Genomic DNA, 26729 nt, shown 5'->3' with positions numbered 1-26729 from the left:
TGCTACCACTGAAGGATCTCCAGGATGTACAAACTGAAAAAAAGCAAGTTGAAAATAGAGCAAGACATTAGATGCAGGCTAGATGTACATCACATCTACTGCGGTTTGTTTTGTTTGTTTTGTTTGCCCAGAATCAGACCTGAATCTGATAAGCTTCCAGATTAGTTCTCAAACTGGTATGGGTATAGATATCAAGTACAGATGTCACCAAGACCTCTTCTGAAACACCATGGGATAAAAACTTTTCTTAATAATACTGAGACACTAATTGCCTATTTCACTCTCATTCTTTCACGGCACAGTAGTTTTCCAGCAGCTACATGATGTGTGGTATTGCAGTAGAGTGGGGACAAAAGCAGTCATGTAAATCCAGCTGTCTTCTATTAAGTTAGATATTAAATAGATTTTCAAAAACACACACACAAAAAGGCTATTCTCATTTTTTTGTTTTGAAAGATGGTTACTTTTTAAAATGCTATTTATATTATGGGTTATTTCAAGTAAACTGATATTTTAAAAATTTTCCGTTTCAGTTTCTCAACAGTATCAATACTTTTAAAACAGAAACAGCTTCCTTGTGACCCTAGTTTTTTAAGAGTGAAAAGGGGTCTTAAAATAAAAAGGTTGTGAAGCACTGTTCTAGAACAGGTCATTGGTTCTCAGCCTTGCACATTAGAATCCGTAAGCCCAAGCACTAGTTAAAACAGCATATCCCTGTCCCCTTTGGTTAGTCTTGAAAACCTCCGCTCCAGATAAAACAATTTGAATAAAATACAGAAGAAAGAGCAACATGTTAAATTAAGCTACTGGGGTGCTATGAGCAAAGGCAGACTGTAAACATGACTGGATAAACAATCCCTGCCTAATTAAACGAGCAGAAATCGAATGGATTTGTATGAGAAAATGGAAGGATAACCCTAGGAACTAAAGCTAAACTTGGCTAACCCACGTGGTTGGTTAACTACTCTATTACAGTTTTGGCTCCTAAATATCCTGTTTACTGGACTAGCTCTCGAGGCTCCTTCCTGCACCTCTGCGATTCAGTCCCCACCGCCCGCCTGCCTGTGGACCCTGCGGGCAGCAGGGAAAGCCCACATCGCTGTTTATCACGGCAGAAATCGGCGCGGAGGAGCCACGTGTCGGGAGTCACGTGGCTGGTGCCAGAGGCGGGAGGCGGTTGGAGGCGCCTGCGCAGCTCCGGGAACCCGGGCCCTGCACGCTGATATCCCGGCATCCTGAGCGCTGTTTTCCCGCCAGGAAGACGCCGAGGCGGTTTTCTGCTTGCTTTTCGTCGTCCTTCTCAGGCTTGTTTTGCCACAGCTGCTGCCCGTTTTTAGCCTCCATCACCCCACCATGCAGCGTGAACCTCCGAAGACGAAGCAAGAGAAGAAGTCGGAAAAGCGGCTCTTTGACCCCGCATCCTTCGGGAAGGACCTGCTGGCAGGCGGGGTCGCAGCGGCTGTGTCCAAGACCGCGGTGGCCCCCATCGAGCGGGTGAAGCTGCTGCTGCAGGTGCAGGCGTCTTCCAAGCAGATCAGTGCCGAGACGCAGTACAAAGGCATGGTGGACTGCCTGGTGCGGATTCCCCGAGAGCAAGGTGCGTACCGGCGGCGATGGTGCCAGCCTTACCCGTTCTAGGTCGGCGTCCCAGAAGAGGGGGTGGAGCGAGAGGGGATGGACTGCACCGCAGCCGCATCGGTCTGTGAGGAGTTTCTTTCTTCTCCGTTGAGAAGTCAGTGTCTTCACCGGTCTTAAGAGGCTACACTTCCCCGAGCCGAGGCCTGCCACGTGGTCAGTCCTGAGTAGGAGCGGGCCCCAGATTCTCTTGTTTCTCCTCAACATCAGGATTGACACCTTGGTGCAGTTGTGCCTGCCTCGGAAGGAAAGTGGTTGACCTCCCAGGATCGAGGGAGATGCCATTAGGTTAATTTGCTTTCTGTTAACAGGTGCTTTAAGGTGCTTACGTTTTTGTTGAAATAGTACTTTTAAGAGAAGTACCCCAAATACGGAAGCCTCGGAGCCTCCCAGTACTCTAGTTCCTACTCAGTGAAAGAGGTTCTGTTTATTCTTGAGAACTACTGAAGACCAGGGCGGAAACTAAAGAGGGGCATTCACCCCTGCACAAATTTGTGGAGGACCCCCCCCAAAACTCAAAAAGACAAATGGTATAAATCAAAATGCGAAAAATCCAAAGTGAACAAAATATCAAAATTTTAAAGACAGTAGTATTTTGCATCAGCCCCGCATTAATTAAAATTTTCGTATGTTTTCATTGTGGAGAGTTTTTCCAGTATTATTGAAATGATGTCAAGGAAAAAATAAAGTGCTTTGTTAGCCATTAAATACCCCTCCTGTTACAGAATGGCTCCTAAGTTAGCTAAGTAGGTAAGAGGATAAATTTACCAACAATTTTCTATAATTGACCCATGTAGTTGTATTCAGTTGAAAACTCTATATAAACTTTAAAAAGGAAATAGGTCTATTTATTGTGTATTCTGAATGAGAAGTGAAGTGGTTTCAATTCCAGTGCCATCCTTTTCTTCCACTCCTAAATCAATGGTTGCTCTTCCATGAGAAAAGCATTCTTTCCCTAGGGATGTACTTACAACTCCTCTTGAGCTGTTGAGTGTAGTATTTAGGGTGGAGTGTAAATTTTTTTTTAAGATTTTATTTATTTGAGAGCAAGAGCACAAGCAGGGGGAATGACAGGTGGAGGGAGAAGCAGGCTTCCTGCTGAGCAAGGAGCTGGATGTAGGACCGTATTCCAGGACCCTGGATATCATGACTTGAGCCAGAGGCAGACACTTAATGGACTTAGGCACCCAGGTGCCCCTGAGTGTGACTTTTAAGGCATCATCTAAGCCATAAATTGAGAATGCCCATCCGGGGAGCTGAGCTCAGATCTTTCATTGTGCTTCACATTTCTCCACTCCCGTTTATCAGAGTAAGCTTCCCATTTCCCTCAGGGTTTTTAAAGGAAAAGTGGGAACCTATCTCTTCTTGGCTGACATTCTAAGACCTCTTCAGAGAAGTAAGGGACTCTATTATTAGCTAATCTGGTTTAAATATTTAGTAAGCTAAAGTTAAATATCCTGCTCAGATTGTGCTGATCAGCACTAACTTATTTTATATTTTGAGTGTTTTAAATGATATTTAAACCTATACATATTCAATATGTATAGGTTTGTAAATTGAGATAATTTTGAATAGTATTCCAGTCCCTGTTTTCTTTACCTTCCAGTGAGATGATTATAGCCAGAACTTTAAGATGTTTTCTTTTCTTCTAGACCAGGCTTTGTGTGCTCGCTTCGGCAGCACATATACTAGACCAGGCTTTGTGCTAAGAGATTAGAATTCACAACAGGGATAATATTGCCATCTAGGGGTATATTTTACAATCTTGTAGGGAATTTTTTGTTTAGCACAAAGATAGAAGGTTGTGATCCCTAATTCCAATGATGTAAAAGGCAAAAGCCAGGGGTGATAAACATCCTGCTGCTGTACATGGCCATCTTACACAACAAACATTTATTCTACAACCTGAATGACTCAGTTCTCCACTGGACATTCTTGTAGCAGTAAAACCTGTTTATGATTTTCTAAGCCTAGAACCTAACTCTGATTTGCTTATAAACACAAACTATCTGGAACATTGTTTCCATGTTCACTGATTCCAGAAATGCAGTTGCCATGTGAGTAGAGGGAATATTATACTTTGTTTTATTAAGAAGTGTACTAAGGGGCACCTGGGTGGCTCAGTTGGTGAAGTGTCTGACTCTTCATTTTGACTCCGGTCGTGATTTCAGGCTCTGTGTGGGGCTCTGTACCAGGTGGGCATGGAGCCTGCTTAAGATTCTCTCTCTCCCACTTCCTCTGCCCTCCTCTGCCCTCCTCCCCCCGCCCAATAAAAAAATTATATTGAGAATTGTTCAGTATTGGGAAAACTCACCAATTCTTCTTTCACATTTGGTTACCACTTTACTCTTGAATTCATGATGGTTGCACATTTATATACACAAATATATTTATTAAGCACTCTAAAAGAAATGTAAATGTATCTTAAGTATAACATTCATTATTAAGTAGAAGCAAACATTTGCCTGTTTTGTCTATGGTGTGGTCATACTTCACCAATTTACTAATTAAAATACCTATTTTATTTAAAATGTCTATTTCCTCTTCCTATGTAGTAGAGAGGGCATTATATGGATTTGTAAAAAATTGTTGAAGAGGTCACAGTCTTTGAATTCTGTGCTAGATAGTAAAGGGAGTATTGTAAAATATGTATTCCATATAGAGGACTTGAGTCTGGTAAGTTTGAGAATCACTGTGGTAAATCACTGGAACTTTACTAGGCAATCAAGTTCTGAAACTGTTATTTTCTGGAATTTACTTTCTGTCGCTTTTTTGAAAATCAAGACACATCCTCATCTCAAAGGTTCTGAAGTTTCTTTTGTGTTTCATGTTTGCTCTAATTTTACTGATAAATTTTCTTCAGACAACATGAAATGAACCTGAGGGAATGAACTCATAAGGCACAAGTAGTTGCTCTCAAACTGTCTTCTTATCTTATCTCTGCTTTGTTTGTACCCTAAAGACAGATTTCTTCATTTTAAAGCTTTGAACTTTGCATTAAACATCTCTTTGGGTACTTTTCATACTTCTTATAAGATTTCTTTGGCTTATAAAAGCTTCTGGATTTAACTTGGCTGATGATATTCTTAAAGATTTATTCTATTCTTTAGTTCGTTGTAGGACCTTCCAACTTTGTGTGCATTTAATTTCTATTTAAACCGTTATATAGAAATAAAGCATGTTTATTATAGAAAGTTAGAAATATAAAGAAGTACAGAGTAAAACAAATGACTACTAAAATGACCACAGTTAACATTTTGGTGTCTATGCAATAATTTTTCACTGGGCACAATATGCATATATGAAAGCATATTCTAAATTAAAATAATTGTTTTACTTAATATATTGTAAACCTAATCTTTTAAAGATCTGATCTATGCAGTTCATTTTTAAGCACCTACCAGAACTCTTTTCTCTTTTAGGAGTTTCTGACCATCCATAAGGTTTTTATATCTTGAAAACAGTGTTTTGGGGTATGCAAAGAAAATATTAAGCATTCACTTTAAATAAAATGGGAAAATAAACTTTATGATACTTGGTATATGAGTTGGCACTGGCACGTGTGCTGGGCCAAATGTGAATTATATAGCCGTGGAAACTAAGGCATTCTGGAAAAAAATATGAATTATACACCGGAGAGGGGATGACAGGTATCCTTCCTCAATTATTATATAATAAACATAGTTTATGTTTGCTCGATTGGATTTATAGAGACAAGACTATTTGAATATTTGAAATTATCAAGAAGACTATTTGAAATATAGCTTTATGTATACTGTTCTTAAGAATGAACATTATCCTAAGGGTGCCTTGAGATATGTAATAAATGATGGTATGAAAACATCATGATTAGTAAGATAACTAAAAAGATTGTTTAATTGTTCTAATGAATGCTAAGTTAGGCTCTGATATCTCTTAGCCAGAAGTTTTTCCCAACCATCATGTCTAAATAGCTTTTCTTCCTTCTTCCATCTCCATATAGTATTTTTGTTCTTACAGCCACTTGACATATCTATTTATTCGTTGTCTGTCTCCCTGGTCCTTCTCCCTCAAAATATAAGCTCCATAAGACCACAAAATTTATTCCTAATGCTATCCCCAGCAAGTCTGCTACATACTGGATACCAAATAAGAGGTTTTTAAGTGAAAAATCTTTATTTCATCCTTTAATTTCTCTTTTGGATATATTTTACAAATGTGCACAATAGAGTAGTGTATAGTGGAAAATGTATATAAGGATAAAATTAAAAGTTTTTTTTTTTGTTTTTTTTTTTAGGATTTTATTATTTGAGAGCAAGCATAAGCACTGGGGTGGGGAGAGGGCAGAGAAAGAGGGAGAAGCAGGCCTACCTACTGAGCAGGAAGCCCATCACAAGACTTGATCCCAGGACCTGAGCAGAAAGCAGAGGCTTAACCAACTGAGCCACCCAAGTCCCCTAAAAGAGTAGTTCGTAACCTAACACTGTAGCTTCAAGGAATCCATAAATTCTTTGAAATATATGCAAAAGTATTTTATGTATGTGAGATTATATTTTTTCAGATATAACCCATTAAGACAAATCAGTTTTCCTGTTATACTTCTAGGGATTTATTTGTTTCTAGATTTTCATTGAGACATTGACATTTGTTTTGATGAATTTTTTAGGGTTTTTTTTTTTTTTTCCATGCAAATTTGCTAAAAAGAATATGTTCTTCAGCCAACTCTAGCAAACCCCTTGACTCATAAATCCAGCATCCTGTCATGGTCTTGTGTTAGTTTTCAGATGACTTTGTCATCAAAATCTTCCCTTGTATTTAATTCATTAGCCAAAGTTACAAATGTTCTTAATGCTTTATATATGACACTTGTTTCTTTTACAGATTTAGTTTACAGACACTTGTTTCTTTTACAGATTTAGTTATTTGAGAGACAGAAAGAGAAAGTGAGCATGCTTGGTAGGGAGGAGCAGAGTGAGAAAGAAAATCTCAGACTGGAGCATGGAGCCTGATGTGGGGGCTGGATCTTACAACCATAACCCTAACATTATGACCTGATCTAAAATCAAGAGTCAGGGCGCCTGGGTGGCTCAGTGGGTTAAGCCGCTGCCTTCGGCTCAGGTCATGATCTCAGGGTCCTGGGATCGAGTCCCGCATCGGGCTCTCTGCTCAGCAGGGAGCCTGCTTCCCTTCCTCTCTCTCTGCCTGCCTCTCTGCCTACTTGTGATCTCTCTCTGTCAAATAAATAAATAAAATCTTTAAAAAAAAAAATAAAATAAAATAAAATAAAATCAAGAGTCAGATGCTTAACTGACAGAGCCACCCCTGTACCCCATATGGCACTATTTTTGTGAAATAAATACTAATTTAGACTGTAATCATAATTATAGAATTATTACTAATAACTCATAATCTAAAGCCCATAATATCTCAGTAACATTCAGCTGAGTGAGCCATTTCCAAAATGACTATAAATACTTAAAAGTTATGTATAAAATGGAAATTGTAATATCTTTTCATAACATGGCACTTTTTCTAAATTGTTTATATATTTTTTTAATTTTTTTATTTTTTATAAACATATATTTTTATCCCCAGGGGTACAGGTCTGTGAATCGCCAGGTTTACACACTTCACAGCACTCACCAAAGCACATACCCACCCCAGTGTCCATAAACCCACTCCCCTTCTCCCAACCCCCCTCCCGCCCAGCAACCCTCAGTTTGTTTTGTGAGATTAAGAGTCACTTATGGTTTGTCTCCCTCCCAATCCCATCTTGTTTCATTGATTCTTCTCCTACCCACTTAAGCCCCCATGTTGCATCACCACTTCCTCATTTCAGGGAGATCATATGATAGTTTTGTTTATATTTTTTAAACAAATGATTTTTTCTTCAATTTAAATCCCATTTGATCATATTGGCAATTTTCCAGGCAATATGTTCTTTTTCATACTTTTAAAATTGACATTGTTCTCTGCCAGTAATCTGTCGTTGTGTTACTATAAACCATGGTCTAGAAAATCCTATCATTCTTCAGTATCATTTACACAGTCATATTTTATTCTCTGTATTTCTGTTTTGGAGGTCTAACCTGTTAGAAAATACAAATGTTTTCTTAAATGTTTTCATTAACAAGAAAGAACTTAAAAATCACTAAAAATACCTCCAAAAATTAGATTCACCAATCTCCCTCAATAATTCAATGTGGCCAAAACTAGCAAGAAATATTCTTCTATAATTAGCTTACATTTCTCATGTTTTTATTTTGCTTTCATTAAAGAAAAAGAGTTGACCTTCCTTAGTACAGAAAACATTCACTTGATTAAAGTATATATGGAAAAGTATTGTAGATAAGGGACTAAATTATTGAGCCAGATTGCTTGGGTTTGAATTCCAGAGCTACAATTTTCTAAGTGACCTTAGGCAAGTAACTTAACTTCTGTCTGCCTTAGAAGTTCTGCTTTAACTCATTCCCCCATCTTTAAAATGGAGAGATGAATAATACCTTCCTCATAGGAGATTATGAAGATTAAATTAAGTTCCTAGAATTTAGTATTGTCATTTTTGTTAACATTGCCTCAAAAGTTTTATAATAATCCATTTCCTTTTTTTTAAAAGACCTTTATTTACCACGCTTTCATAATCTTAAAACTTTTTAGGATTTATTTCTTCAGAAACCCAAACCTGGAATAGAGTTTTGTTACTAGACACAAGACCTGACTAAATCCTGGTTGGCTATTTATTAACCATGTCTGTAGACAGTCTTTAAACTTCTAAAATTTCAGTTTGGCATGTATAATATGGGTAGTATAGGAGAACCTACTTTGTAAGCCTAACGTAGTGATTAAATGAAATATACAACCTTTGGCCAGTGCCCAGTGCCTGGCACATACTAAACACTCAGGAAATGGTAGCATCTAGCGTTACATGTTCCATGTCTTAGTAAAAACTGAATCAGTTGTGAGTACTGAGATTATTTCTTGGCTATTAACTATGCTCCTTAATTATCTTTGTGCAAGGGCACCTGGGTGGCTCAGTGGGTTAAAGCCTCTGTCTTTGGTTCAGGTCATGATCCCAGGGTCCTGGATAGAGCCTCTCATTGGGCTCTCTGCTCAGCAGGGAGCCTGCTTGCCCTCTCTCTCTGTCTGCCTCTCTGCTTACTTGTGATCTCTGTCAAATAAACAAATAAAATCTTTTAAAAAATTATTTTTTTCAATTGCTTTACATGCAGTTGGGATTCACAGAGATTCTGTGTTCTTCCCCCAAAAAATTATTTGTTAAATAAAACTTTCAGTTTCTGAGCATCAGCCCAGTCAACTGAGATTATTTTCCTTTGAATTTTTATCATCAGAAGACTGATTCTGGGTATTCTCCAAGTTGGGACTAGAGTAGCCAGATCAAACCATTGGATAATTTGCAATATAGTAGAAACAACTATGGCTGCTGAGGAGATAGCCTATTGTATTCTAGGGCAGCTCAATTATAAAGATTATAAAGGTAGCTCTGAATTATAGGGGTAACACAATGACTGAATTTTAAGGATTGGTCAATCCATGGAGATTTGAAGCGGGAAGATTATTGACCTGAAAAGTTTTCTTCAGTCTCTCCATCAGGCCTCTGGAGAATGCCTTGAATTGTAAATTGATCTTTTTTCTGGCTAGGTTCCAGAAGGTAAAGGTAAGTATACTTTAGACTCCATTTTGTGGGGTGGGGGGACAGGGGTAAAGGGAGAGAGAGAGGCTTAAGCAGGCTCTACACCCAACACAGAGCCCCATGCGCAGCTCAATCTTAGATCATAACCTGAGCCAAAATCAAGAATCAGATGCTGAACCGACTGAGCCACCCAGGCACCCCCACTTTAGATTCTTAATGCTTTCTCATTCTCCTAAGTATATATACAAACCAATTTTGTTTTAACCATATAAACTGCATATCCTGATTTGGAAATGAGAGTAAGGGTTACTAGCTTTAGCAAGCTGTTTTTCTACCTAGTAAAAAGCCTTATATTCAAATGATGAGTCCATAGACTCTAAGGTATTTAAGGCTTTTTACTGGAAATTAACAAAATTGAAATGGGGTACATGGAGTTAACACTGCCTTTTTTCTTCAGTGGATTCACATGTAGACTTAATTTTTTCTCATGAGAAAGAGTGTAAGTTTTAGATAGTTCAAATAACTAATTTGTTAAAACTATGGGAATTTTTAAAATGATAATACAAGTTTGTATTTAATGTGTTTTTTGATAGGTTTCTTCAGTTTTTGGCGTGGCAATTTGGCCAATGTTATCCGATATTTTCCAACACAAGCTCTTAATTTTGCGTTTAAGGACAAATACAAACAACTTTTCATGTCTGGAGTTAATAAAGAAAAGCAGGTAAGTACATTTTAATATCTATTATTTTCTAAGGAATAGTTGAATTTGCCTTAGCCTATATTGTTTTATTTGGGAGGAGGTGCTGAGTGGTGGAAGGAATAATAATTAAAACATACATGTTATAATCACTATTCTTCTATACTAGGAGAGCTCCAAAAAAACAGTCAACAGATCTGTATTCCTATATATATGAGGTAATTAATTTCCTAAAGAAGTATATTGTTTCATTTTTATGACTAAGGCTCTATTTAGGTGAGATTAAAGTGCATAAGAATATCAAATCAAACAACAGAAAAGCAACAAATTGAAGTTGGAGGATTTTTTTTTTATTGAAAAGGTATTTTCTTTTCAAGGTAGTCACTCCCTTGATTACAGAATTTCAATTTCAAAATTTCCTGTTTGTATGAACTATATAGCATTTGTTTAGATTTCTATTTGTTTTGTTGCTTCCATATATACTATACCACCTACTTTACTCTTAAGGTCGTCCTTTTACCCTTATAAAGTCTCTATTCCCCTTTTTCCTTTCTCTTTCCCCCAGCAAGCCAACCAAACAATTGAGCTTTCCTAGGAGGTTTTTTTTATAAAAGCAGCTATTTGTGGAACATTCCTTTGTTGCTGCCTTTTTAAATTTCTTTTCATATCCCTTATTCCCATTTTTTCACAATTTATATTTTTTTTTGTTTGTTTTTTAAGATAGATCTGTTTATTCATTTATTTATTTATTTTGAGAGAGAGAAGACAACACAAGCAGGAGGAGCAGCAGGCAGAATGAGAGGGAGAAGCAGGCTTCCTGCTGAGCAAGGAGCCTGAGGATCCTTGGATCCCAGGATCCTAGGATCATGATGACCTGAACAGAAGGCAGACCCTTAACCAACTGAGTCACCCAGGTGTCCCTCACCATTTATATTTCATTAACAAATGTTTAATTAATAATTTGCACTGTCTATTTTGGAGTGGAATTCTCTGTGTCAAATAAATAAATAAAATCTTTTAAAAAAAAAAAAGTGATTGATCTACCACAATGAGATATCATTGCCCACACATCAGAATGGCTAAAATAGTGACAATACCAAATGTTGGTGAGGATGTAGAGAAACTAGATTATTCTCTCTCTTTCTTTCTTGTGTGTGTGTGTGATTTTATTTATTTATTTATTTTTTTAACTGTTTCAAGATTCACTGTTTATATATTACTGGTGAAAATGTAAAATGATAATTGCCACTCTAGAAAAGAGGATGAGAGTTTCTTATAAACTAAATGTGTGCTTACTATACAACCCAGCAGTTATACTTTTGGGCATTATCCCAGAGAATGAGAACTTACATTCACAGAAAAACCAGTGTGCACAGTGTTTGTAGAAGCTTATTTTATAATAGGCCAAAATCTGGAAATAACCCAGATATCTTCCAACAGGTGAATGGTTAAATTATGGTGCATTTTACCATGGAATACTTTTCAGCAATAAAGAGGAACAAACTTTTGATAAGACAAATATTGTATGATCCCACTTAGATGTCTAGAACAGGCAAATTCACAGAGACAAAAAGTAGAGTAAGAGGCTAAGAGGAAGAAAGACTGGGAGTTTTATTTAATGGGTACAGGGTTTCTATTTGGGATGATGCGGTTTGGAATTAGAGAGTAATGATGTGTTGGTTCTTTTTAAATTATTTTATTTTATTATTTGAGAGAGAGTACAAATGAGGGAGGAGCAGAGGGACAAGAAGACTTCCCATGAGTGGGCATCCCAACTCGGGGCTCCATCCCAGAAATCCAATATCATAACCTGAGCCAATGTCGGGCGCTTAACCGACTGAACCACCCAGGCACCCCAAGAAGAATAATATTTTTATGTTATTGTGAATGTACTTATTATCACTGACTTATACACTTAAAAATAGCTAAAGTCAGGGGCACTTGGGTGGCTCAGTGGGTTTAATGCCTGACTCCTGGTTTTGGCTCAGGTCCTGATTTCAGGGTCCTAAGGTAAAGTCCCAGGTTGGGCTCCATGTTCAGTGGGGAGTCTGCTTGAGATTTTCTCTCTTCCTCTCACCTTGCCCCTTGCCCTGCATGGTTTTTCTCTCAAATAAATAAATAATTTTTTTAAAGATTAAAATGCTAAGTTTTATGTATATTTTATAATTTTTTAAAGAACAAACTTGATAACGTGTAGCAACTTTGGAAGCTAAGTGAAAAGAAAACTCAATCTCAAAATTTACTTTCTTATTTCATTTATATAACATTCTTGAAGTGTTAAAATCATTAAGATAAAAATAATGTAGTGGTTGCCAGAAGAGAGGGAGGTGGTTATGGCTATAAAAGGGTAGCATCGAGAGATCTTTATCACGGAACTGTTGACTGTGGCAGTGGTCACATGAATCTGCATATGTGATAAAATTGCATATATTTTAACACACACAGAACAAATAGACATAAAATTGGTGAAATCTGAATAAGTTTTTATCAGTGTTGATTTCCTCTACTATAGTTATGCTAGATATTAGGGGAAGTTAGTTGAAGGGTTTATAGACTCTCTCTGTATCACTTCTTAGGACACATGTGAATCTGCAATTATTTAAAAATAAGAAGTTTTTAAAAAATAACCATGGTGGGGGGGTGTCTGGTGGTTCAGTCAATTAAGCATCAGACTCTTAATCTTGGCTCAAGTCCTGATCTCAAAGTTGTAAATTCAAGCTCCATGTTGGGTTCCACGTCCAGCTCCATTATTACTTTAAATAATAATAACAACCACCACCATGATGGGAGCTATATGCCTACTATATACCGTTTCACTGAATTTTCACCTCATTCTTTGAGGTAGTTATTTTTATCTTAGATGTAAAGCGAAGGAAAACAAGACTCAGAGGTGAGAGCACTTGTCCAAACCATTTGTTCAGGTCTTTCTAACTCCCAGACTTAGATTCTTCAACTGGACTCTTTCTCTGTCAACTGAGGTGACTACACTGAGTGAAACTTAGCTGAGCCTGGGCACAAAATGTTTCTCTGCCCCCTTTTAGTAGCTTCCAATATAACCCTTGACAGGGAAGACTTGAACTTCTAGCTCTTTCCTGCCCAGACAGACTTTGTAAGAAACAATTTTGCTTCTAGAGCATTTGTTCTTCAGTGCATCATTGAGTCCATTAACATGATTATCTATTTGTCTACAAAATAAACAAGATTATTTTCCTCCAAAACCCTCAGATTCTTTCAACCTCCTCTTCCTGCCGACTCTTCTCTTTGCCCTCTCCTTTTATGATATAGTAATATCTGAAATTACTGACTTACAATAATTAAAACTCTCATTTCTACTGATGTACCACCTCCTTTGAGTCTGTTTTATTTTCAAGCGTAATTTTGAAGGGATAGATTTTTTTTTGTTATACGAACACTTGCAAGATTATGATTCAACATAGATACTTCCTGTCTCCTCCTCCTTGTTCCCTTCAGTCTTTACTCCTCCCCTCTTCCTTTCTTTGGTCAGAAAGTTGGCCATATTACTTACATATGTTCTGCCTGCCTGTGTCATTTTTTCCAAAGCCCCCCTTCCACTGTCAGAAGTGTCATAGTTTGAGTAATAAATTATATGATAATCTACCCAGAAAGTCATTGATCTGCCTTCCCAGGATCCATGAATTTTTAAAGAATACCTTAAACCATTAAAAGTGTGTTTATACATACGTGGTTTTTATTGGAAGAGGATCTATTGATTGCAACAGTCTCAAGACTGAGACCTAAAAATAGTTATTTAATACATTTTCCATTTCTGTCCATACTGCTAATTGGCATAGAATTTTAGAGTTAAATTCCCAAGAAACAGGCTTTGGTCCAACTCATTTTTTCTACCAGGTTACAGATTATCTACTAGATTATGGATTAGCTATCCTGGGGTCAGTTGTAATCTCCTGATCTAATTATCTCTGAGTGATTATGAAACATGTCTACCCATAAAAACCTATGAGTTTCACTGAAAAGGAGGCATGATAGTCTGAGGACAATATGTGAGATTATCAGTACCTCATTTATTGAACGCATTACCATTACTTTTGGGCAAGGCCCATAACTTGTTTTGTAAAATAAACAGATGAATTAAGAATCTTGGCTTCAAAAAAGTGCAAACAACCAAAATGTCCAAGAACTGATGAATGGGCAAATAACATGTGGTAACTTCATATAATGGAATTTTATTTGGCAGTTAAAAAAGGGGGGTGCCTGGGTGGCTCAGTCAGTTAAGCGGCTGCCCTTGGGCTCAGGTCATGATCCCAGTGTCCTGGGAATCGAGCCCTGCATTGAAGAGCCTGCCTCTCTCTCTCCCTCTACCTCTGCCTGCCGCTCTGCCTACTTGAGCTCTCTCCCTATCTCTCTGTCAAATAAAAAAATAAAATCTTTTTTTAAAAATGAAATGCTAATACCTGCTGCCACATGGATGAACCTTGAAAATATTATGTTAAAAGAAAGAAGTCAGTCACAAAAGACTACATACTGTGTTATTCCATATGTACGAAATGTCCATAATAGGCAAATCTATAGGGACAGTAAGTTGCTTAATGGTTACCTCAGACTCAGGGGCATGGGGAGGATGTGGGGTGACTTCTGGTCACTCTGTTGGGTATAGGGCTTTTTGCGGGGAGCTAATGAAAATGTTTTGAAATTGATAATGGTTGAACAATATGAAAATGTTAACAATCCATTGGATTGTATGGCAAATTTACATTGGTAAATTGTATGGTGTATAAATACACCTCAGTAAAACAAATAATAATAATCCTGACTCTAAGAAATTTATGGTCTGCATGAGGTAAGATAAGACATGTATATAAATACTTGTAAATTGAAAGTAGGAAGTGATTGTAAATACTATTTAAATTGAGAATCTAGAACATGTTGACACATTTTACATATTGGTCAGAGGATTCACTTCTAATTCTCTTGAGAGCTGAAGTATTTATGGAAAGAGATGATTACATATAGATTTGGGTAGGTTTAGAGATCAGAGGTTTTATGGAAGAAGTTGAATTTGAATTAGAGTATAAATTAGTAATTTTTTGTTTAAAAAGTTAGGAAAGTCCTTCTAGACCAAGAGAAAATTGAGAGTTCCAAAGCTATCTGAGACTTAAAACTATTGTTAGAAATAAAGGTCAGAGCATAAAGCAAGAAACTGAACTTGATTAGAATATTATTCATTTTAAGGTATTTTAAATGGTTACAGTGGCCTTATACCCTAGATTTTCTATAACCACTCCAATTCAAATATTCTTCTCCAGTAAGCTCTAGATGTTGAAAAGCAGTTTATTGGACCAAGCAGGGCAGATTTAAAATATTTATGAAAAAGAACCTCAACAATCCATGTGAACCAGTAGATCCATAAGGCCTAAGTTACATGCTGCTCAACTATATTATAATTAATTTCTGCTAATTTTCATGTTAGCAGCTGAAAATATTATATTTTTTGAGCTGTTAAATTTTGAGCTGCTTAAATATCTAATAAAATTACAAAGTAAAATTATAGCATTATGAAGTATTATTGCCCCATACCAAAAAAAAAAAAAGGTTCAACTAAAGCCTCCATAGATCCCTGACATTTTAACCATAATACGAGTATTAACAAAAAGTTTATATAGTCTAAAGAGATGATTATCATATGTGGCCTTATTTGCTAATTTGGGCTACTTTTGCTACAGACAATTAAAATATGTTGGAATTTCTTTATATCAGCACTTAAACTGTATCTCCCAGGCTGCCTGGAAAGAAACAAAGGCTTCATGGACATGAAGGGAAATATTTTGGATAATATGATATACATTATTACAGATGTTTACTTTAAAAGAACAGTTTATAAATCTGACTTTTTAACCTTCATAAAAATAAGAATTTTAAACAGATTCTACAGTTTAATAACCACTTTTTAATTAATGTGTTTCAGTTCTGGAGGTGGTTTTTGGCAAACCTGGCTTCTGGTGGAGCTGCTGGAGCAACATCCTTATGTGTAGTTTATCCGCTAGACTTTGCCCGAACCCGATTAGGTGCTGATATTGGAAAAGGTATAAGATTTTCAAAAATACTAACTCTCGGGGCGCCTGGGTGGCTCAGTGGATTAAGCCGCTGCCTTCGGCTCAGGTCATGATCTCAGTGTCCTGGGATCGAGCCCCACATCGGGCTCTCTGCTCGGCAGGGAGCCTGTTTCCCACTCTGTCTCTGCCTGCCTCTCTGCCTGCTTGTCATCTCTCTCTGTCAAATAAAATAAATAAAATCTATTAAAAAAAAAAAAAAAACTAACTCTCCCTTCTTTGTGTTTTGAGTGAAGCATTATTTATTGTAGAGTTTGCTATGATGACAGCATGAAATATGTTTTAAAAATCTTACCTTCGGGGCGCCTGGGTGGCTCAGTGGGTTAAGCCGCTGCCTTCGGCTCAGGTCATGATCTCAGGGTCCTGGGATCGAGTCCCGCATCGGGCTCTCTGCTCAGCAGGGAGTCTGCTTCCCTCTCTCTCTCTCTCTGCCTGCCTCTCCATCTACTTGTGATTTCTCTCTGTCAAATAAATAAATAAAATCTTTAAAAAAAAAAAATCTTACCTTCAATTAAATAGTAAAGTCTTGAGACTAAAGATTACTACTTTTTTCTTTTCCCTCGAAAGAAGGAAGGGGAGGGCCAGCACTGTGATTCAAGAGAGCAAATGCAAAGACTTCTTTTAACTCACTTCCAGTTTTTTTCCAGAGAGCCACCTCTTATATCCCTCCCTGAACTTATTCCTGTTTCAACTATGGCTCTTCTCTAGGTTACATATACAGCTCTTATCCTAGAGATTCCCTTTGTCTCTCACCTTACTTATTTTATGTATCACATCTTTCTGTGTTGTTGTTATACTCTTGTTTTGGTAGATTATGCTCTTTAATAGCTTTCTGAGATTTTTGAGAAGAGTGCATAGGAGATACATTGAGATATTACATCTCTAAAAAATGTCTGTTTTACCCTTTTAATGTTTGGCCATATGTAAAATTATACTTTAAAGTTACTTTGTTTCACAATTTTGAAAGCATTTCTCTGGATTCTTGTTTCTAATATTGCTCTTAAGAAACTGATCTCCTGGGGTACCTGGGTGGCTGAGAGGGTGGGTTAAGCCTCTGTCTTTGGCTCAGATCATGGTCTCAAGGACCTGGGATCAAGCCGTGTTGGGCTCTCTGCTCAGTGGGGAATCTGTTTTGCGATGCCTACTTGTGATCTCTCTCTCTCTGTCAGATAAATAAAATCTTAAAAAAAAAATGATCTTCTAATTGCTAATTCTTTTGTATGTGACTTTTCCCTTTTTAATTACCTTATGTCCCTGATGATCTTGACATTTCACAATGGTATATCTTGTGAGGCTTTTTCAGCAATTGTGGAAGTAGCTCAATTGGCCCCTTTCAGTCTGGAGCCTTGTGTTCAGTTCTGAGGATGGCAGAGGAGTAAGTCACTTGGCAGCTCAAGGATGAGGTTTTGAGCATCCAGATGCTACTTTGTTTTCACTGCAAGAGCAATACTTTTTTTTTTTTTTTAAGATTTTATTTATTTATTTGACGACAGAGATCACAAGTAGGCAGAGGGGCAGGCAGAGAGAGAGGGGAAAGCAGGTACCTTGCTAAGCAGGGAGCCCAATGTGGGGCTTGATCCCAGGACCCTGAAATCATGACCTGAGCTGAAAGCAGAGGCTTAACCCACTGAGCCACCCGGGGGGCCTCGAAAGAGCAATACTTAGTTCTTCTAATTTTTAAGTCTTTCTGAGGGAGAAGCTTGCTTTTCTCTCTGCAAGAACATAGGTTTCAGCTTTTTCTACTCTGAGTGAGTTACTACTCCTCCTTCTCCTTTCCATTTTGCTAAAATTTGTGGTTTTCATTCTCTGCCATGTACTGTTCTTGCCTGTATGGCTTTAAACCTGTTTTGTTCTTTTATTACCATTTTAGTGGAATTTCCTAAGAAAGCAGAGGTTTATTCAACAAATACTTACTGAGTCCCTGCTGGGACCAAGGCCTGCCTCAGATATAAGATGAGAGACATACACATAGACACCCCATATAAAACGTGGAGCTCGGGGCACCTGGGTGGCCCAGTGGATTAAACCTCTGCCTTTGTCTCAGGTCATGATCTCAGGGTCCTGGGATCGAGCTCCGCATTGGGCTCCCTGCTCGGCGAAGAGCCTGCTTTTCCCCTCTCTCTCTGCCTTCCTCTCTGCCTACTTGTGATCTTTCTATCTCTCTCTGTCAAATCAATAAGTAAATAAATCTTTAAAAATATTTTAAAAAGGGACGCCTGGGTGGCTCAGTTGGTTAAGCAGCTGCCTTCGGCTCAGGTCATGATCCCAGCGTCCTGGGATCAAGTCCCACATCGGGCTCCTTGCTCGGCGGGGAGCCTGCTTCTCCCTCTGTCTCTGCCTGCCACTCTGTCTGCCTGTGCTCGCTCTCGCTCCCTCTCTCTCTCTGACAAATAAATAAAATCTTAAAAAAAAAAAATATTTTAAAAAAACATGGAGCTCATGGCATGGGTACTTTATGATCTAGGGGAAGACACAAGTAATGAAAAAACGAATGAATGGCCAAAATATACTGTCATTTAGCAATAAATGACATACAAAAATATTTAGGAGCAGGGAGTAACATCAGTTTTAGATAAGTTGGTTAGAAAAAAATGCCTCAGAAGTCATAGCAGTTTGAGCAAAGATGAAAATAATGAGTTCCATCTAACATGTTCAACTGGCTGTTCAAATTTTCTTGTTATTGTTAAGAAAGTGACAAAAATTCCTGTATCTTGTTTTTAGTTCTGTAGTTTTCTGTCAGAATTTGGAGAATTTAGTTTATTTTGAAGACTATCTTTTATATACAATATTTTTAAACTATTATCAAGGAGTTCTAGGTGAAGGGAAGATAAAATTAAAACCAGCAAACACTATTAAAATATAATAACTCATCTAAAATGTTAATGATTCTTAAAGTTGGTAGTTTTTTTTAATTTTTAATATTTTATTAACATATAATGTATTATTAGCCCCAGGGGTACATGTCTGTGAATCGCCAGGTTTACACACTTAACAGCACTTACCATAGCAGATACCCTCCTCAATGTCCATAACTGGTAGTTTTTAACTTTGTCTTTTTACTGTGTCTGTCTTTTGCCTTTCAACTGAAGCAAGTCATAGAATTTTTCACTCCCAAGTATTTTCTGAATTCCAATCAGTAGCTTCTGGTAATTTTATTGAAATGTTTTAAGCCAGGCAAGTTGCTTGAATTAGATTGTTTTTATAAGCGATTAATATTTTCAGTTAAAATCTTTTAAGATATTTTTGAAACCTTAATTCTCTTTAAAGAAATGGGAGGATTTTGATTTGTGTCCATTTTTATTAGAAAAATTTCTAAATGGCAGTTTAAGAAGATATTTTAAATCGGTAAGATTAATTTACTTTGATTAAAGTGTTTATCTGATATATAATGTATATAATGTTGCTAATACATTTCAAATGGCTTTATTTTAGGTCCTGAAGAGCGACAATTCAAGGGTTTAGGTGACTGTATTATAAAAATAGCAAAATCAGACGGAATTGTTGGTTTGTACCAAGGGTTTGGTGTTTCAGTTCAGGGTATCATTGTGTACCGAGCCTCCTATTTTGGAGCATATGACACAGTTAAGGTAATTTGGGGATTTAACTGGCATATACTAAATACATGGTTTGTTTCTTTTTATTGTCTTAACTAGTAGTTTGTTCAACTATGAACTTTTGTTTTTAATTTTAGAAATCAAAATAAATTATGAAATAAGAAACATTATAGAATATCTTCAATTGTGACTTTGCCATAACCTTATTGAATTATAATTCTGTTATGGATCTGACTTTAGATATAAAGCATAAACACAAACATTAAGTTTTTGTGCTGTTTGCCACTGACAGACTCACTATATATCATGTTGCAAATAGGAAACGTGCTAATTAATTAGCCTTACATCATAATTAAATAAAATCTTTAGTATATAGAAAGGCATCTTCTAACAGTTTTTCTGATTTTACATTCACTTCATTATCACTTTCTTACATGAGGATAATCAGCTTACCATCTCATCATTTTAAAAAGTAGGCAAGGCATAACTAATTAATTAAATGTAATAAATGCTTCTAGAGCTCAGTTATCAGTTGGGTTCTATTAGATTCTATATTGTATTCTCCAGGTTGTTCTGCAATTTGCCTTTTTATTTCAGATTTTAACATATTTCCATAAGGTAGGAAAGAGGAAAATTATAATAAAATTTTTAGTTACTACTTAGTTCTATGAACTTTGTTAAATACTTCCTAGCAATATCCTAGGATAGCTTTTAATATCTCCATTTTAAAGATAACCTAGGAATAGTTAAGTAATTTGTGCTAAGTGGCAAACAAAAATCCCATGCTCACAGTCTCTTACAAAAGGAAGCAGGGAAATTAATATTAGTATTATTTACTAGATAAGATTAAAACTTGAGGGAAATTTATATGTTTTACATATTGTCTTAGCCTTCCCTCATTAGTAATTATAGATTATTTTTATTGTGGTCTCGGCATGTTATTTTCAGTTTCTTGTGTATTTTTTAGACAGATTAATGGAAATTAACAAGTTCTTATGTATGTTTATTTAGTCATGGAAAATTTTATGTATGCCCTTCCTCTGTTTTTCTTTATTATCACCTGTAGTAGTTATGAAATTTAGAAGTGTTTCTTCACTAGCTTAGGGCTTTAAAGATGTTTATTAAATACCTGTTAATGATAATATCAGGCATTATTTAATTATTTTTCAACTCTGAGGAAGAGCTAAGAACTTGTTTGGTCACTGGCAGCTATTTCCCTTACTGTTTGCCATTAATAACAAATCTCTGGTAATAGCAAGTATGCTTTCTTTTTTCAGATGTGCTTTTAAAGTAAAGCCATGTGTGGCATATTTCTTTCTTATTGATCTCCTGATACTGTTTTAATCTTTCCATATTAAATCCAACTGTGTTTTATTGCATTTTAAGTATAATAGAACCCTCTTGCATTATAGGAGTTATCCTTTGACTTAAGAATTTAAGATATTTTGGAAATTTAGATGGTTACTTGACATGTTGATTTCTTTTCTAGGGCTTATTACCAAAACCAAAGGAAACCCCATTTCTTGTCTCCTTTTTCATTGCTCAAGTTGTGACCACATGCTCTGGAATTCTTTCTTATCCCTTTGACACAGTTAGAAGACGCATGATGATGCAGGTATTTTATATTATTTGTGAGTTTAATTGAGTTTTCCAATATCCTTTATATTCAAGTATAATTTATTCAAATTTTAGAGAAATTCTGGCTGAAAGGCAGGTCATCTGTTTTATTTACTTAAATAAATGTGTGCTGTGCTCTGTCTTCTATCCTTTCCTATCCCAAAACAGCCATCATCCAGCAAAACTTTCTTCTTCTATTATCAGAATAGAAATGCCCTCCACTCCTGTAACATATTGTTTGAAAGGTGGAGGGGGGTGTCAGGGATGGGAAGAGTATGTCTATCCTAAATGAATATTAGGCTAAATAGATCAAACCCTGTCACAAGCCACTGCCATATGTTGTTATTAGTTGTAACATATTTTAACAAAAGTAAATAATTTTTAATTCCAAGGATGAAAACTTGTTTAAAATTCTTAGTGTTCTGAATATAAATCTCTGGGGTGCCTGGGTGGTAGCTGGTTAAGTGTCTGACTCTTTGTTTCTGCTTAGTTATTGATCTCAGGGTCGTGAGCTTGAGCTCTGTGTTGAGCTTAAGACTCTCCCTCCCTCTTCCTCTGCCCCTCCTCCCTGCTCTTTCTCTCTCAAATAAATAAATAAAATCTTTAAAAATAAATACATATAAATCTCCAAATCAAAATTTTGATACATTCAGTCTTCATTGATGTTATTTGTTACATTCATTTATTCAGCAAATATTTAAGTGCCTAATATATGCTAAGTTATGACAACCCAAATAAAAATAAGGTGGAACCTGCTTCCAAATCAATAGCATAGCACTGAATGCATATGGTTAATGGTTTAAAAAGAAATGTGCAGGGGCACCTGCGTGGCTCAGTGGGTTAAACCTCTGCCTTTGGCTCGGGTCATGATCCCAGGGTCCTGGGATCTCTCTGCCTGCCTCTCTGCCTACTTGTGATTTCTCTATCAAATAAATAAATAAAATCTTAAAAAAAATACGCATAAGTCCCAGGAACACAACAGAAGGATACCTAAATGCTTAAAGTGATCAGATGTAGCCCCTTGGAGAGCTAAATATCTATAAATAGATTTTTTTCTTTAGACAATGAGAGGATATTCTAAGTAGAGGGGAAAAAACATACGTAGATGTATAGTTTGAGTAGCAGATGATAGGGTTTGTGAGGGCAATTGAAAATAAAAATAATGAGGCCAGAAAGCTAGAATAGTAATATAATGCGTATTGTGTTCCAGATATTGTCCTAAGCATTTTGCACTTTAACTCATTTAATTCTCAAAACAATGCTATGAGGTGTAGTTACTATCATTATCCTCATCCTCATTTTATGTCTGCAAATTGGTCCTGGAGAACCCTGTAGGCCACATGAAAAGGTAAAGCATACCTATTATATTATTCACTTATAGACTGTTTTTAAAGTTACTCCTTTTATATGTGTGTTTCCTCTTGATCTCTATCTAGCTCTAGTTTAATACATTGAAAAACCTTTTTAAATAGAAAATTAATTTGCATACAGACTGGATTAGGTGAATGGTATTGTATTGATGTTATATTTTCTGATTTTGTTAACTATACTTTGGGTTTGCAAGAAAATAATCTTGATTTTAGAAAATGCACACAGAAGTATTTAAAGGTAAGGAACATGATAGTCTGTAACTTACTATCAAAATAATTCAGAAAAAAATTGTGAGTGTATGGGGCTTTAGATACATGTGTATATTAGATACATGTGTATATTACAACAGAGACTGGGTGGCTTCAGCAACAGAAATTTTTTTTCTCACAGTTCTGGAGGCTAGAAGTCTGAGTCAAGGTGTCCAGCAGGGTTGATTTCTTCTGATGGCTTTTCTCCTTGGCTTGTAAATAGCTTTCTCCTTGTGTCTTCCATGGTCCTTTTTTTTGTTTCTCTTCTTATAAAGATAGCCAAATTGGATTAGGGCCTACCCTAACAAGATTATTTAATCTTAATTACTTTTATAAAGACCCTGTCTGATGAGTAGATAAAGAAGATACATATACACAGTGGAATATTACACAGCCATCAAAAATGAAATCTTGCTACTTACAACAATGTGAATGGAACTAGAGGGTATTATGCTAAGTGAAATAAGTCAGAGAAAGACAATTTATCATATGATCTCTCTGATATTTATAAAAACTGAAACAAGACAGAGGATCATAGGGGAAGAGAGGGAAAAAATGAAACAAGACAAAACCAGAGAGGGAGACAAACCATAGGAGATTCTTAATCCTAGGAAACAAACTAAGGGTTTCTGGAGGGGGAATGGGTGAGGGATGGGGTAACAGGGTGATGGACATTGGTCAGGGTATGTGTTGTAATGAGCACTGGGTATTATGTAAGGCTGATGAATCATAGACCTGTACCTCTGAAACAAATCATACACTGTAAATACTTACATATATACATACATATATATATATATGTACATATATATATACCCTGTCTCCAAATATAGTAACATTCTGAGGTGCTGGGTATTGGGACTTCAATATATGAATTCTTGGGAGGATATAATGCAAACCCATAATGGTACTTTAATTTTTCTATTTTCATTTTTTTGTTAAACCCAAGTACAAAAGCTAATCTATATGTACACTCTGAAGTTGTGTGTTGTTGTTGTTGTTGTTTACACACAGGTATATAATCTGTGAATAATACTAGGTTTTTTTTCTCTTTCTTATCAGTTCTTGTACCTTTTATTTCCTTTTCTTGCCTTTCTGCACTGGCTGAGACCTATGATTCAGTGTTATTGTATTAAAGAAGTAATAACTGACAACCTTTTTGCTAGTCTTAATAGGAATGCCTTCAAAGTTACATCATTTAATGTTAGCTGTCTGGTTTTTGTAGTTATCCTCTATCAGATTATGACTATTCCTTTCTGTTTTGGGTTACAACAGCTTTTAATCATGAATGGTGATTCTGTATATTTGTTGAGATAATTTTCTGTATCTTGAGATGATTTCATTTTTCTTTTTCCATATGTTAATAAATTACATTTATCTGTTTTCCAAAGCTAAACCAACCGTATATGTCTAATATAAACCCATCTTAGTCATTATGTATTGTATTTTTAGCTGGGTTTGATTGGCTAGTTTTTGTTTAGGAGTTTTGCATTGTTTCAGGGACTTTAGTTTGTAATTATTCTTTCCTGTATTGTCCTAGCCTAATTTTGATATCAAGGTTTTACAAGCCTTATAAAATATATAGTGGAGTATTCCACTTTTTCTCTTCTCTAGAATAACTTCTGTAAGATTGGAATTAAATTGAATATTTAGTGAGCTCACATATAAAGCTATCTGGACACATGGTTTTCTATATGAGGATTTTCAACAACTGATTAGATTACTTAAGTGAATTTCATATATTATTCTAATGTTTTTTTTTATTCTGTTGGTAAATTATACTTTTTAAGGAACTTGTCCATTTCTTCTGAGTTTTCAAAATAGGCATCATGAATTGTTAATATCATCTTAACCTCTGCATCATCTACAGTAATGATACATTTGATGTTTCTAATAATTTTGGGACATTTTCTTGTTTTTCCTCAGTATTTCTAGAAATTTGTCAGTAAGGTATTTCAAATAACTAACTTTGACCTTGCATGCTTTCTGTTGTATTTATTTCCTATTTCCTTAATTCCATAATTTCTGCTGGCTACTTTCTTTTTTTTCCTTCTTTTTTTTTTTTTAAGATTTTATTTTATTTATTTGACGAGATCACAAGTAGGCAGAGAAGCAGGCAAAGAGAGAGGGGGAAGCAGGCTCCCTGCTTGAGCGGGGAGCCCAATGTGGGGCTCGATCCCAGAACCCTGGGATCATGACCTGAGCTGAAGGCAGAGGCTTTAACCCACTGAGCCACCCAGGCGCCCCTGCTGTACTTTCTTATTTCTACTTTCTTTTGGTTTAAAAATGTTCAGGTTGCTCATTAATTTTTAGCTTTTCCTTTCTAATATTTCAAAGTCATTAATTTTCTTATAATTTACCACTCAAGCTGCATCTTGCAAATTTATTAAGGAGTTTTATGGTTATTATTAGGTTTTAAATATCTTCTAAGATGTGTTTTTCTTAGTAGCTAAACAGTTGATAGTTAACTAGTTATCTTTTTTGCTGTCAGTTTCTCATTTAACTGCAATGTTGTGAGAGGGTAAATAATAGTATGTGATAACCATCTTTTGAAGTCTGTTAAGCCTAATATATGATAAGTTTTTAGGTGAAATATGAGTATTCTCATATTTCATATCAGAGAAATATGAGTATTCTTCAACCACTGGGTACTATATTCTATATATGCCCATTAGTGCAGCATACTTATTCAACACAGTGTTAATTTTACGTGTCCTTAGTGCTGAAAAAAATCTACCTTAAGATGAAAGATAGTAAAATAATGACAAACTATTTGTCCTCTTTTGTATAGAGTGGTGAGGTGGAACGGCAATACAAAGGAACGTTAGACTGCTTTGTGAAGATATACCAACATGAGGGAATCAGTGCATTTTTTCGTGGTGCCTTCTCCAATATCCTTCGTGGTACAGGGGGTGCTTTGGTGTTGGTACTATATGATAAAATTAAAGAATTCCTTAATATTGATATTGGAGGTAGTTCATCAGGAGATTAAGAAACACATGTATTTAACTTGTTAAACATACAAATTATATAGCTGCCATTTGTGTACGATTTGATAGAGTGTTATTACTGTCAGTATTTTTTAGAATGCTAATTCTACAAAAAAGCATATGCTTTTTCAAGGATTTTATATACTAAAAATCAGATAAATGTGGGTTTCCTTCCTACTTAGACTCAAACTTTAATGAGATATTTGACTTTAAGTAGTATGTGTTATTTCTATTAGTTTAAAATCCTTTGCTTTTGTAATGAAAAATTAAAATGTATAATACTAAAATCTAAGAAATGGAAGTATATTCTTTTTAAATGCTCTTCTCTTAATATAACTGCCTTCTCATCTTTTAAAATCATATGATATGACAAATATTTCTTAAAAGCTTATCAGGAGATGTCATCATATTTATGGGCAGAAGTAAACTTTCTTCTACAACATCTCTATTAAGACAGCTCAGGTATTACTATGTATAGTTTATGTTACCATATACCTGTTATAGATTCTAGATCTGATCATAAAAAATTAATGACTTTTTGACACTATAAACATGTTGGTGGAAAACAAAAGATATAAAATGGTGTGTCTGTTTTTATCTTTAAAATAAAAAAATCTGACTAATGTGAATGTATCTTGGAACAAAAAATATACCTATTAGTTTGTGTGCTGTGTATTGATAATAAAGTTTAAAACTATTATAGATGAGCTTTTTTCCTTGATTCTAGCTTCATTAATAAGCAGAGAGTAACAAAATTTTTGCCAGAATTCAGAATTGACTTAAAGACAAAAAACAGTGTTTCCAAGGCTTTATACAAGAGTTTGTCTTGTTTTTTCAGAAATGTTGTAGAAGATAGTACATTTGAAATCCCTAAGATTTTAACATTTTAGTGGGTAAA

At 35.8% G+C, this 26729-nt stretch overlaps 1 protein-coding gene and 1 long non-coding RNA gene across 3 annotated transcripts in view; one reads left to right on the top strand and one right to left on the bottom strand.

The window, feature by feature from the left end:
* The window catches only part of LOC131828034 (uncharacterized), a 192828-nt gene that overhangs the window by 56913 nt on the left and 109186 nt on the right, over positions 1–26729 (bottom strand). The gene's annotated exons all lie outside the window — the stretch shown is intronic.
* SLC25A31 (solute carrier family 25 member 31) lies at positions 541–26729 on the top strand. The gene is made up of 6 exons (XM_059168910.1): positions 541–1597; positions 9859–9986; positions 15907–16024; positions 19484–19638; positions 21095–21220; positions 25633–26729. Exons 1-6 carry the CDS (start codon positions 1354–1356, stop codon positions 25831–25833), a joined length of 972 nt encoding a protein of 323 aa, XP_059024893.1. The 5' UTR covers positions 541–1353; the 3' UTR covers positions 25834–26729.

The sequence above is a fragment of the Mustela lutreola genome, chromosome 1 (genome assembly GCF_030435805.1).
Source record: "Mustela lutreola isolate mMusLut2 chromosome 1, mMusLut2.pri, whole genome shotgun sequence".
Classification (NCBI taxonomy): Eukaryota; Metazoa; Chordata; class Mammalia; order Carnivora; family Mustelidae; genus Mustela; species Mustela lutreola.
Note: the sequence above shows the minus strand (reverse complement) of the source record. Positions and strands in the feature narration are given on the sequence as shown.